This window comes from Aphis gossypii, chromosome 1 (genome assembly GCF_020184175.1).
Source record: "Aphis gossypii isolate Hap1 chromosome 1, ASM2018417v2, whole genome shotgun sequence".
In the NCBI taxonomy this organism is placed as follows: Eukaryota; Metazoa; Arthropoda; class Insecta; order Hemiptera; family Aphididae; genus Aphis; species Aphis gossypii.
The window spans coordinates 22,472,630-22,487,736 of record NC_065530.1 but is presented as its reverse complement, the minus strand read 5'-3'; the positions used below and the strand labels follow the sequence as shown (position 1 = coordinate 22,487,736).

Genomic DNA, 15,107 nt, shown 5'->3' with positions numbered 1-15,107 from the left:
GCTGTAAGGCCTGTACGGTAGTTGTCGAGAGTAAGTTGTTATTCAGTAAGTCATTGTAATATATGTGCGCATGCGCCTTACCTTATTCGTTGCTGTCTGAATACGCAGTTGACGTAATAAGAAGGATAAAGATTATTTTAAACACTCAGATTGAAATAACGTAACACTGATTAATTTCGATTTAAGAAAAATGAAACGGCTCAGTTGTCGCTCGCAGGATCTGGTGTGTGGGTGTTCTCTGGTGCTCATACACGGGTCTGTTCGAGTAGTGCTCGTGCACTTATTGCTTTAAGGGGCTCATGCACTGATGAGAGGAGACGACTTGGTCAAGCCAGCCAGACTCGCAGGCGGCCCCATCAAAGGTCTCTGCGTTACTAAGAAATTGTCTTTATCCCCGGCGACAGAGACCCTTACTGGACCATCCATTGTCTCTGGCGGCACATGAAATAGATCACATGTATTGCGCTACACTGTCACAACTATGTATAATACCCTACGTGACCAAATAATATAAATCGTTCCTTTCAACAGTTATTTAAGATGTTTATTGGGGTTAATTATGTGCATGCGACATCTCGACCGTTATTTATTTTATTGAAAAAAAAATAAGAAATTTACTATCATGATATGAGAAAGTGAGCATATCATAAAAAAAGTTATTTTTTTTATTTTTGATAATATTCAATTGATGAACGAAAAATCTATGAGTAGGTACCTATATACTTGTATTACATTTTTAAGATTTTGGACCAAAGAATAAACGTTTTATCAATATACATAGGAAAAAAGTTTCAAATTTCAAATTTTTATAAATAGCTTAGAAAGGATAATGAAGTTGGTAATAATGAGCTAAAAAAAAATTTAATAACACAAATTATCATAAAATCAATTTATTTATTATTATCAGGGCTGTGAATTTCATGCACTAAAAAAGTCTTAAATATGCATCCATTTATGCACTAAAAACAAGTGAAATATGTTTCAAAATATGCACTATAAAATTTAAAAATATGCAATATAAAAAAAAATTATACCCACATATGCTGTATGGATCCATTAGCGTAAACAGACATTTTTAGTCGTTTCCACCTACTAAATCTAGTGGCTACTTCTACTTTATTTTAGCTGTGGTATCAAGTATGTATAGGTAATAGGAACATAAAAAAATAATATATTGAAGAAAGCTACTGAATTTTAGATTCTAAACGAAGTGATGAATATATAATATTACTATATGTATAATATTATTATTATAATTAATATATTATATTATATATAATATATATATATATATATATATATATAATTTTACAATGAAATGTGTGTTTTTTATTTTTGTTTTTGTTTTTGTGTCTGTGTACAGCATAACTTGTCGAAATATCTATCGATAAAATTTATTTTGGCTAAGTCAAAATACTTGAAAATATAAAGTTCCTTATAAGCAGAGCTAGGATTTGTATGCATTTAAAAATTGTAAAATATGTATTTTAATTACCAAAATATGCAGATATATGCATAACATTTTTATAAGATTTTTTTTTTATTATTTAGAAACTTGGTCTGAACTATTAGTTTCGATAATTACAATCAATATATAAATATGTAATAATTAATAAGCTACTAAATTAGAAAAACATTATTTTTTTTTTAAATTATGAGACCAGTTTGATTGAATAAATTAAGTGTGGATAAAATATTTTTATAAGATAAACACAAAAATATAGTAACAAAAAACATTTGTCGGTCTTTATATAAAATAATTGAGAAATAAAATAAAATAAAATTTATAATTCACATTCAATAGTGTTACATGGTACGACAACATATCTTTTTTAATTGTCGAATATAAATGAATTAAACACAAAATAAACTATAAAATATGCATTTTTCGTATTATTGTAATCGAAATATGCAATAATATGCATTTTATCCAAAATATGCAAAAACATGTAAAATAAAAACACCACTATTTATCTTATCATGAGGTAATTCGTGGACATTACAGACAAAATCAATAATCAGAAGTCGCAAAAAAACATGCTGTTGCATATAAATCCTAGCCCTGATTATTATTATTATTTACTCTATCAAAATCTAAAATATTTAAAATTTTAAATGCATAGTAATTACATTTAAAATAAGTTAAAACAATATAATATTTGAGCAAATAAAAAAAATTCGTTATCTGTACCACAAAAGTCTTTAATTGAATTTGATTAAACATTAACAGCCATCATAAAAAATAAAAATGATGGAAAAATGAATCATATCGATATAAAAATCAATTAAAATCATTGTTATAATATTACGAAATACGAATCGTTAATATAAAAGTTGCAATAGTAAAATAATAAACTAGTTCAACTTTTTGTAAGCCACAGGATACAATATATTTTGGTATGTTTAAAAAATGTGTTGAGTAAAAAACAGTTGAGTAAATTAAACAAACCTACCGCCATTGTTTTGGCCGTACTAATTGGGAGGGAGGAAGTAAGAGGCGAATGAAAAATATTTTTCGTTACGTGTCAAAACATGAATTTAAGGCTTCAATTATTCCGATAAATGTATTAATTTTACATTAAAATGATCTTTTTTTAATTGGTTTTTTATTGTGCCTAAAATCTTTTAGAACCCTAAAAATTTTCCGATTTTCAACTTTAATATCAATTCTGATATAGGAAAGTGAATCTAGTTGGTACTTTAGAGACTTAAAAGTAAATAAAGGGTAAATAAATTACCGCTTTTCTATTTTATAGTAGTTAATAAAATTTCGAGTGTATCTTTATCTTGTTGTAATATAATATGTTTTAAATTAGAATTCAATGATAAATTACTGCATACGAAAAACGATTTTTAGCGTATAAAGAGTCTATTAGCCTATACTACTAAGAATAATTTATAATTCATTTATATTACTCTATAAAAAAAAAAAAGTATATAAAATGATTTTTGTTTAGTTTTTACCATAGATTACTGATTAGTGATTACTTTTATAACGACTAACGAGTTTACCATTACGCCAAAATTGCGAAGATGGCTTCTTAAATTATTTCGGTCCAATCTGTGAGTCATAAATAACCAAAATTGAAATTACGACTATCTAGCCATTACTCATTTTTAAATTATAATTTATTTTAACCATGTACAATAAAATAAGAATTATACGGATACCATATGGTTACCATTATGTTTATACAATATGTACGAGAACTGTTGGATACATATGATTTTACTATAACACCACTTCGTCTTTATATTTTATAATACAAGAAATAAATTAATAATATTTTATGTAAAAATTGTAATTTTTACTTAATATACAAATATATAAAAATACAATTATGTTTAATATGCATAACAAATATTTAAAAATATATTTCATATTATTTCTGTAATTAGTAAATTTTTAGTGAAAATTAGTAAATAATTACTAATTAACTTCCTCGTATTATTTTTGGCTGCATGTTACTTGCGTCCCAAAAAAAAATATTTTTTTCAGGTAGTAAATTTGACCGGTAAGTTGCGTCCCGTTTTGGGGGACGCAAGTCAGCCATATTATTATCATCGATATTATCTTCAAAAATCATTAAAAGCGATAGTATCGTGTCACTAAAATCGATAATTCATAAATTGTACTGTAATAGTATATTATATTAATAACTTAATTAATACATATGTCTTAATTAATAGAGTTAATACTCAAAAGAAAGATTATAGAAAAAAAAAACATTTAAAATTAGATTACTTAAATAAACAAATTGAAAGTTTTAAAAAAACGATATTTCACCATTAAATTTTATAATTAACGTTTCATTTAAATTTCAACCAATATAATAATTCATAACATATGATTTTTTTTATTAGTTTTTATTATATTATACTATATTTATTATGACAAAATGTATAACATGAATTTTTATATTATTATTATTGGCTATTGCAATTGAATTGAACTGATAATTTATTATAACCATTTTTATTTGTATTAAATTTGTATCATCAATGTACATTTTTATATCGATTATATCGATATTTTCGGGACGCAATTAAGTCATAGAAAAAGGTATACCGGGACGCAAATACGCTATGACCTTTTTGAATCTTTTTTTTGCGGGACGCAACTCACCTACTGATAATAATTTCGGACGCAAGTAGTATGCTCCCTTATTTTTATACTCTTTATGTAAAAAATATAACTTTTATGTTTTAATAAATAAGTTATGAACATTAATATATTAAGTTAATGTACCTACCTATCAGTATTTTATAATTTAAAGTTCTGATGGAGGCATTTGAAATTTATTATTGGAATATTTTAGTTTTGACTATATGATTCTTAAACTTTTGTAAAAAAGTTCAGAAACTTTCTATTGATTATAAATTTAACATAGTTTATGTTTTAAAGAAGTAAATTTTTACTTATGAAATACCTATGAATACCTATGAATTTTCTAGAAATTGTAAAAAAATAGATTAAAATGATTAAGTATAAATTATTGAATAATTTATCTATTGTGTGTTTTCCTAATTATTTAGGTATTTGTTTTGAAAAACAAAATCCGTCGATAAGAAATACGCCGAATACAGTCAGTAGATGTCAGTTCGTCTGTTTGTATCGCATGTGTTTTCATCTTGTGTTAAATGTTAATATACTCGTAGTTAGCATAATATTCTAGACTATATACAGTTTTTTGTAAATATTAAATTTAAAATGCCTTATTTAATAATAAATAAATTTGTTATTTTTGGGTTTCTTAATGAAAAATAAAATATTTTTAAAGCGTATTATAATCATTTTTTTATTGCTGCATAAATACGTTTTAAGGTTTTTTAGAGTATGAAGTCTTCAGCCTTACAGTTATGATATACCTAACTTCATAAGCAAACTATATCATACAGAATTTGGAAATTACCCTAAAAGCCATTTCATTTCCCTTGTGTAAATAAATATTTATTTTAATTTAAACATTATTAATAACTTATATATTTTAATATAATTTATGAATGTCCTAAGATTTTGTATTTGCCCTTGACTTGCAGACTCATAATATAATAATAATGAACACAAATTCATTGTTAAAAACTAAACCTTACACATTCGATGCACATAAATATAATACTAAAATGTATGTATTATGAATGTTGCATATAATTGTGTACGTCTTGTTCTCATAATATATTATCAAGTGACCTTTCCCATTATAAATTATATCAGTATTACGCCTACGTGTAGACATCTTACAATTGAGTATTGAAATATTTACCAAAGATTTCGTTTTTATTTTTTAAATTAGAGACTCAGAATCTGTCAGAAAAATAATCAATTACATAAAAAAAAATAACTTTTATAATTATTTTTTTATGTTGTGTTGGTCATTGATGATACAAATTTATGAATCAATTTAATTAACAATTTTTATGTTAACATTGTAAGTGATAATTATATTAACAAATGTTATAATATAGCCGTATATAAATACACGCGGATATAGTAGAAATTCTTACAAAAGTGTTATAGTTATTTTTTCTAATTACTATTGCTTACATAGTTAAGAAAAATTCAAGTATAAATAGTAAATACGTATATAATTTTTATAATTATTATACCCATATGATATGTGGTATCAGTATCACTATCTAATTACTCATTTTCACACTCCACTTTATAAAAAATAAATAATAATAATTAGTAATTACAATTTTTTTTTATACAAAGCGTGATTTCCTACGCTTACCACCTATGAGTTTTAAACGTACTATAGATTGAGAAGCGTTTTGTATAGGAATATTTAAATAAGTTAATAATAGTTAAATTTATCCATCTTCTTCATTTTAGTCGTGTAGCATTTTTTGTCATTTAGTATCTTTATAAACTCGTATTATAACTAACTTGATGTCCCCATTCAAAATGTACCATTAGGAACATATTTAATTACACAAAATGATAATGAAAAATGTGCTTATATACTATATTATCAAATAAAAATAACCGATCTTCAGGTTTCAATCACTGAATTATATAAGTTAGTAATAAAACCTATTATTTTAATAAAAAATAAATATTTAATATATTTATTTATATTTAATATTCAAATAATGTTTAACAGAGTAGTTAGATCTACATTTCATAATAATGTACTTAAGAATCAGTTAAGATTCAATATAATTTGCATTTACATCATGTATATTGTTGTTTGTAATTACTAGTTAGTAATTACATGCGTGGGCAATAAAACGATTGGTAATTAATCGACAGTATTGATTATAAAATTATTAATCTCGTTTGTTTGGTTTTAAGTTTCATGCAATATTTATGTTTAACAATCAATGCGTGTAATATAATAATATGAATATTGAATATATTAAATATTAAAATTATAAACACGCGGGTTTTCTAATACGGAGACTGCAATATTACAAAATATAATTATTGATTTGTAATATTATTAATAATTACCATTATGATTATTACTTAGCCACTATTCTACATATACGCCGTATAAAATATTAGCGGGGAGTGTTCGTTAAAATTACTTTTTGAATTAATATATCAAAAATAAATTTTAAATGTTCATGAAAAATATACTGGTACTCCCTATATTTTCATGCTGATTATTTAACTATAACCCTTTTGCGTTTTTCGAACAGTTAAATCGGTTTTTAACTTTTTTTTAACTCCATAACGATTACAACATTTTAATTGTTGAACACTTCGTAATATAGGTACTTAATATAGCAACTTATGGATATGGTACGACATTGATAAAACTCTGGTAACGGACGACTTGGTTATGGTTTTAGGGTTAACCACAACACTAGATTATTTTTATTATGCGATTCAAAACCCCAGTGCAAAATAACATTGATTATCTATTATTATTAATTATTGTGTATAATATTATATTTAAGATAAGAAATTATTATTTTTAGCAACTTTGACTTTCGTGGTTTTATTTTTCCAAATTTAACTGATATCTTTATTTATGATGTTAAATAATTCTTCATACTGCAAATAATATTTAATTGTAGTACCTTCAGTTAGGATAAAAGCGTATGCGTAGAATAGACTTCAGTGTAAACTGCTAATTACTTAATGAATTTTTGGTTGTACTCACAGTGTCCATATAGAACAAACACACAGACCAGCGGGTGCGTACAACGTCGGGCTGAGTATAGACTGGTGGACTTTTTTATTTTATTTTTATTTTATAACGTGGTACAGTACTACCTGCAATTACAGGTTATTATTGAATGTATTATATTTTTGCAGAATTTGTATATATCAATAAACGATGGTAGCAGAGGAGTAATATTGTTCACACGGAGCCTCTTCTGCTGTCTGTTAAACAGGAAAAAGTACCTACCTACCTACGTAGAAATAATAGTAGAATAAAAGTAACAAACTGACAATTTAATTTTCGAACATTTTTAAATGTCATAACACTCATAACTCATAATCATAAAAATAAAAGTATAATAAAAGAATTATTATCAAGTGCATTCATAATCTTTATCTTAACTTTGATACTGAGTTGATTGTAAATGAAACACAGACGACCATATTATCACCTATCACTAAACATTATTTATATAATAATTAAATAGCAATAACAGTAATATCAGTAATGAACTATAAAATAGGAAATTAAATATAAATTTTAGTTTCAATTGTTTTTAAACTTTTATTCAACAGCATGCGATTTATGAGCAAAAGAGTAAGGATTCCTTTAAATACTTGATATAAGAATATTGTTTTAAAATTCTCACTCCTTTTCTCGTGGTTTTTACTAAAAAAGGAATACATCATGTGTGCGTAAAATATTTTAAAAGCAATTAATAAACTAATAACTTAGGTATTTTTACAGTGAAATAGAAATATAATATGCGAAGTAAAAAATAAAGTTAAGTTAAAAATAAGTGTGCAATTAGTTATATCTAATTTTAAATGATCCATTCAATTAAGCTAAATCTTCAAAACAAATCAGGCAGGTACCTATCTAAAATCATGTCACAAATGAATAAAATTTACGTTCTTCATCAGGTACGGTTATGTGTAGGTATTTAATCGATTTTGAATTGACTATATAGAAATAAAATTAGTAAAACTGTAGAAATAGTTAAAAAAAAAAAAATAGGTCAGCGCATTTCGGTGGTGGATGTTTGTTCATCGCCCCTTCGGTCCTCGGACAAGATAGTGTAATTTTACTGTAGGTATTCGATTTGAATGCAATATAATTGCATTCGATAAAAAACGATTATGAGCGGACGAGGGGATCTTTTTTATTTAATTTTATTCGTTTCTATGGTAATAAACAAAGCCGTAATTATTTTATACTCCACATAATCGTGGAGTTGTATATTTTTTCTCCTTTAACAGCTTTCATTTCGAGTATCATTTCGAAAATCGAAAATGGCCTGTTTAAAATACCAGTTCAAGAACATTGCCTTTTAGAAAATATGGTACACTTGTACTTTTAAACAAATTTAGGGGTTGAAAAAGTGTTTACAGAATAAAAAAGAAATAAACATCATTGTAAAACCAATACATTCCTCGCTCCGCTCAGAATCTAAAATACTTAAGTAGTACCTAATAAAATACTTACTAAAGGCTTGATGAATTAATTTCATAAAGATAAAGTAAAATAGGCAGAAAAAATATTTCAAAAGAAAAAACTATTCTTCACATCACTCCTTCAAGCACTGTTTATTTAAACTTGGGATGAAAATACGTTAATATTTAAATTAAGTAATAAATAAACACACAAAGAAAACAAAAATAAACATACAATGTATATTTTGTGATCAGTCAGTATACCGTATTAATCAAACTAAAAGCAATATCGTCATCGATAATATGTAAGTACATATATAATTATAATTTTATTCATTGAAATAAACCTATAATTATTATTTTTGATAAACATATTAAATTCTCTACCTACTCTAATATTATATTTTAAAAATCTTACACTTCTTTGTTTTTGTCGAGTAATATTTTATAAAGTGTATATAATAATCGTATAGGTATAGAGGTCCCTATTCCATATAGTAAAAAATAACTATAATAATCGTATCAAATATACATTCTAAAACGGTTCCGTGGTTCAAAAACGATTAATAATCGTTGTTGTTGTGATTTTATTGATTGGCGAAAAAATCTTTTCGCAATATACTTATTCAATGGGTGTTGTATGACGTCAAAAATCGAATCGAATGCGTAATATTCTGCATACTATTAATTTTTGTTCGCAATTCCTATGTATAGCCTACGCCATTTTGTTCACATTATATAGGAGTAGAGCTGAATAATGAGAACAAAAAAAAAAAAAAAACTATACATTTTTATTGTAGGCGTTTGTTTTGGTGGCCACGTTGAATTGGTCAATTAGGCGATTGTCTTGTTGCGGTGTATCTCCCTATATTATATATGAAGTTGTATAGTTTTTTGTTCGGTTGTTCCGTGTGGGCGGTCGGTAACCCAAAGGTGGGCATATTGTGCAGCACGCGAGACTGGTCAAGCCCATATTTCGTACTTTGACCATGAATCGCAAGGATTGTTTTACGTTATAAATACTCCGGTCCACAGTAAAATATAGTTAGTTGTGCATCGTGGATACAGTCCGGATACAACATGACTGCGGTAAGTTGAAACATACAAATATTATTATTATTAAATATGTAATTCTATAATTAATAATTCATCACGGTAAAATGATAATAACCAATATCATCTAAATTATTTAGATAATATTTTCTTTAAGGTACCTCTATATATCATATTAATTTACCTATACCTACTTATGGTGTATTCTGTATAAAATCATTAACTATTAATTAAATTTAGTCCATAGTATCATAATTGATACTAATATCATATTATTTTTATTTATTAATTTTCATTATTGTAAATTCAACTAAATATATAATAAAATTATTTAATACATAATGATACATAAAATTTTTATAATTCTTGATTTTCGTAATATTCTATACAATTGTAAATACAAATCAATTATAGTCATATACTTTTTTTTTAATAATTGTATTATAGGTGTAAGGTAACAAATACAATTTTTAACTATAAAATAAATTATGGATATAAAAAATTAAAAACCACTTTTTCATTCAATCTTAATCGTATTTTTTTTAATTATTTTATGATTACTGAGTATTGGATTAAATTACCTTATAAATTCAATACCATAATATTAGTGAATAAATAAAATTACACACATATCAAAAATATCGACCGACTTTAGTTAAGTTATATTTAATTATATTTTCAAGATGAATATAATAGGCAGGGCCGTCTTAAGCTGTCCAGGGGCTCATGTGCAATCGGAGCTTAAGGGGCCCTTTAAGTAGGTCTAAAATTATAATTTCGGTTGTTCGGGGCCTCCATTTGGCAGGCGGCCCTGGGCACGTGGGGCACGTGCCCATAGGGTAAAGACGGAACCGATAATAGGGTGAGCTATGAATATAAATGTTATATCGTATTTGCAACCTAACTTTAAAATACAATCAACAATTACAATATTATAACCAGTTAAAATAATACCGACATACATATTATTTTAATGTCCATAACTAGTCAATATCCTTGTTATTGTTAAAGATGTTTAGATTTAGGTCAATGTCGGGATGAGTATGTTTAGTTGTATTAGATAATATAACGAGTTGTTACTACAAAAATATATACACACACAATAAATATATATAAATATTTTTTTCTATATATCTATAACAAAATAAATGTCAATTTTGCAAGAAATATAATTGTTTTCGTTTTTTTTTTCATACAGTGTTTACGGATCCTGGGCCTTATGGCCGTTGCAATCAGTCATATGACACAAGGTAATTATGTATACAATCATTAAGTGTCTTCTGAATAATAATTATTTAAACTTTTTATTATTGAAAATAGTATTCAAATTTCAAATTAACTATTAGGACTTAAAAAAAAAGTTTCATAAATAATATATTTTATATGTTAATATATTATATATTTATTGAACAACATGTTCGTGTAACTAAAAATTCCAAAGACGTGCAAGATATTAACTATAAATATATACGTATTACAATAACGAGGTTCAACGTTCATCGGCAACATAATTTAATTTTTTTCATGTCCAATCAATAATCATAATACAACGACATTAAGGAAAATAGGAATTTAGTGAGTGATGGTTCTATTCTACCACCCTTGCCACCACTCTGTTCAACAATATAAAATATGGGCATACCGTCGACATTGTTTATCAAACGTTTACGTGTACTTACAGGTATGATCATTTACAATCCAACGTCGTACACGAGCCGATACACCGACCCGTGTTCGCCAAACCCGTGCGGTTCCAACACTCAGTGTCGTGTGGCCGAAGGAAGGCCTGTTTGCAGTTGTCTGGCTGGACACTGGGGAAATCCGTTGACCTACTGTCAACGAGGCGAATGCGAAGGTAAACACGTCGTTTGAGCATACATTATTAATTTGTCGTGAATTCGTCATAATATAAATTAACATACAAGATTACATCATCAATTTATATTTAATACATTATTATACTAGTCATAGGTCATAGCAGGTATAATAATATTATGTACAAATATGTTTGTATTTTGTCTTTTTGGCAACTCATCGAGTAGCACTGTCGTTTCGTCACACGTATTATAATTGTAATTTATTAAGATGTAATAGCGAGAATAGTAAAAAGATTTCGTTCGTAACTTGTAATTTTGCATTAAAAACATATCTTAAAATTATATAATAATTGCATATATTTAATTCATTTTAAAATCACTTTCAGAACAATTTTTTTAACGATTATTTTAATTTACCTATACCTAAGTATCAATAGTCTAACTAATATTATCACTTAGCAAATACCAAATATTCAAAAATAAAAACAATAGTGGTCAATTTAATGATAACACGCAATTAATTAACATTACGATTGTATCAATTTATAATAAATAATTATAAATAATGTACAATATACCAACTGTATTTGCATTTTTTTTATTATTTAAATATTGTTCAAGACAAATAGTTGTCTCATTAAATTAAATCAACTTTACTTTTATTTTAACAGAGAACAAACAGGAACCGTATGAAGTGAATAATTTTGTTTTTTTTTTAAGATTCAGTGGGAAGAAAAAATCCACATAAATATTGCGCAACACTAGATTAATATTATTTTTTTTTTTTTTACTTTCTTTTGTTTTAGTCAATCAAGACTGTCCAAACTCGAAATCTTGCCGCAATTATAAATGCGAAGATGTATGCGCAGGACAATGCGGACATAACGCTGATTGTACGCCCAGGAATCATATTGCTGTGTGTTCCTGTCCAGCTCGACATGTCGGTGATCCATCTGTGTCTTGTCGCCGAATGGATCCACGTAAATAATTTTACTTTAATAGTAGGACTTTTTAATATTATCGAAATTTTAATTGATACATTTGATTGTGAATGGTAGCACGAATAGACAATTATTAAATAATTATAATAATAATAATCGTTATTATTATATTATGTTTTAATTAGGTATTTAATTTCGGTTAAGTTAGTTTTTCGATGTAATTGTCTTTCTCAAGTCTTAACCGTCTATTTATGCTTATAATAGAGGTACAGCATGTTTGAGTAAATAAAATATTTTACATGTTAATTTCAAATATTACATTTTTTTCACTTATATTATAAATTCTGTACTTTGAAGCATATTAATAAATGTATAATAATAACAGAGAAAAATAAATAAATAAACATGCACATTTTTAAAAAAAGCCATTCATTGATCTATAAAACAATAGATATTGCAGATATAAAACAATTTATCATATTTAATAAGTTGCATACATTTTTATTTTTAAATTTACATAGGTGTGTTTAACAAATCATAGAACCTATTTTTTCAAGCAAATTCAAGTGACCTAAGAATAGCATTGTAAATAAAAACGAATAGCAATATTAGCACGATCACTTTTAAGAATACAACTTGCAAGTTCTATGGTTATCAAAATCAATCAAATTTTTCAATAAATAATTTCGAAGAGCTAGTTATTTTAATTTAATTTAAAATAAAATGTTTTTAAGTTAACGAAAGCGATAGCTGCGATTAAAGAACATGGTAAATTTCAATTTAATTTAAATCACAATTAAAAACTTTGCAGAAGAACTATGCTACCCAAGCCCGTGCGGTCAAAACACCAAATGTGAAGTGATCAACGATGTGCCTGTATGCACTTGCCTGCCGGGTTACTTCGGTTCGCCATCTTCCGGTTGCCGTCACGAATGCGAGTCCGACTATGATTGCAGTCCATCACAGATGTGTCAACAGTACAAGTGCACCTCAGCATGCGCTGCGGGAACTTGTGCACCGACTGCGATATGCGACGTCAACAACCACCGACCAACCTGCTCGTGTCCAAAGGTAAGACTGTTACGTTATTCTAATTTTTTGATCAATAATCATTTTTATCTTTTTTTTTTTTTTAATTTTTAACTCGATAATGGTCTAACCTTAGAACTTTCTCTCTTTTATTGATATGCGAGCTCAGTTCAATCCGCTGGCACTTTTATATTTAAAATTCAAAAACCAATCGATAACAACAAATTATCCAGATAAATAAAAATATTGCCATAAGATACGCGATTTCATTATTACATCGAATTGTGGGTGTATGCGGAATTTCCTGCAATGTTCATATACATCATTACCGGGTCGATTTTATTGAGCACAACCGAGAGCTAAAATACTGATTTAATTAATGTAGGATTTTCGATATTATAATACCAAACCGTAATAATTTTGATATTATTTTCAACACTATATATACGTTAATCCTGTGTGTGTGTGTGTGTGTGTGCGTCCTGTCGCAGGGCTACTTCGGCGACCCGTACACTTCGTGTCGGGCCGAGTGTCTGTCGCACGCCGACTGCCCGTCGGACCGACCGGCGTGCATGGGCGACCGTTGCGTGAACCCTTGCAGCGGCGGCAGCGTGTGCGGAGTGAACGCCAACTGTGAAGCTCGGGGCGCGACGCCCATATGCAGCTGCCCGCGGACCATGACCGGCGACCCGTTCGTCCGGTGCCGCCCGTTCGAGCCGGCCGACCTTTGCGAACCGAACCCGTGCGGCGAGAACGCCCGGTGCCAGCCCGGCCACGACAACACCGGCAAGGAGCGGCCGGTGTGCACGTGCCTGCCCGGTTACACCGGCGACGCGCTCACCCGGTGCAGGCGCGGCGAGTGCACCGCCGACGTGGAGTGCCGTCACGACCAGGCGTGCGTCGACTACCAGTGCAAGAACGTGTGCTCCGGCCAGTGCGGCGTGGACGCCGAGTGCAACGCCCGCAACCGCGTGGCCACGTGCTCCTGCCCGCCCGGTTACACGGGCGACGCGCTGTCCCGGTGCTATCCCAAGTCGACGTCGACCGGCGCGCGCTATTCGACCAGCGGACGCGTCTACTACAACAAGAAATGATCGCACGGTAATCGTTATCGTTATCGTCGTAGTCGCGTGTACGTGTACGGCAGCCTCGGTGTATTATTTCGTCCGATTATTATTATTATTATTATCATTATTATTATTATATCGCCACGTCGCGATGCAAGTTTGCGTGTTGCAGCGCTTGCACTTCCGGCGGAAACGAACAAAACTCTACCGCGCGACATTGTTTTCAGTCTGTTTGTATTATTATATTTTTACGCATGCGAAATGTAATTTTAATTTTATATTTTATATATTTTTATCGTCTTGTTGTGAAAATTAAGCGGTTCGAGCTCGACGTCGTATATATAGGCTTAGAGTTGGCCGATATCGTTACATTTACCTATATTATTGTGTAAGATTATTCGAAACTTAAACAGCGCTGTACACGCCGACATCAATTTCATATTATTATTACGTTAGACGATTTTCAATTTCTAAAATATTTTATATCGTTACCATTTTCTATTTTTTTAAATATATAATTTATTTTTATTTTCTTAATCATATTGTTGTATTTTTTTTCCTTTGACCGTGCGTAGATGTGAGTGCGCATTAAAATACAATCGATTTTTACTGTATTTTCAATAAAAATGTACGTATTACATAATATGAC

At 28.5% G+C, this 15,107-nt stretch overlaps 1 protein-coding gene across 1 annotated transcript; it reads left to right on the top strand.

Annotated features, from left to right (window-relative positions):
• The first annotated feature begins 9,525 nt into the window (after positions 1-9,525).
• LOC114129130 (delta-like protein 4) lies at positions 9,526-14,995 on the top strand. Its single transcript, XM_027993765.2, has 6 exons — positions 9,526-9,640; positions 10,803-10,854; positions 11,286-11,459; positions 12,228-12,401; positions 13,174-13,433; positions 13,883-14,995. Exons 1-6 carry the CDS (start codon positions 9,632-9,634, stop codon positions 14,483-14,485), a joined length of 1,272 nt encoding a protein of 423 aa, XP_027849566.1. The 5' UTR covers positions 9,526-9,631; the 3' UTR covers positions 14,486-14,995.
• Positions 14,996-15,107: the final 112 nt, after the last annotated feature.

Coding starts and splice junctions, on each gene's coding strand:
- LOC114129130 (XM_027993765.2), top strand. Junction 10,855..11,285: donor AATCAGTCATATGACACAAG/GTAATTATGTAT, acceptor GTGTACTTACAG/GTATGATCATTTACAATCCA. Junction 13,434..13,882: donor CAACCTGCTCGTGTCCAAAG/GTAAGACTGTTA, acceptor GTCCTGTCGCAG/GGCTACTTCGGCGACCCGTA.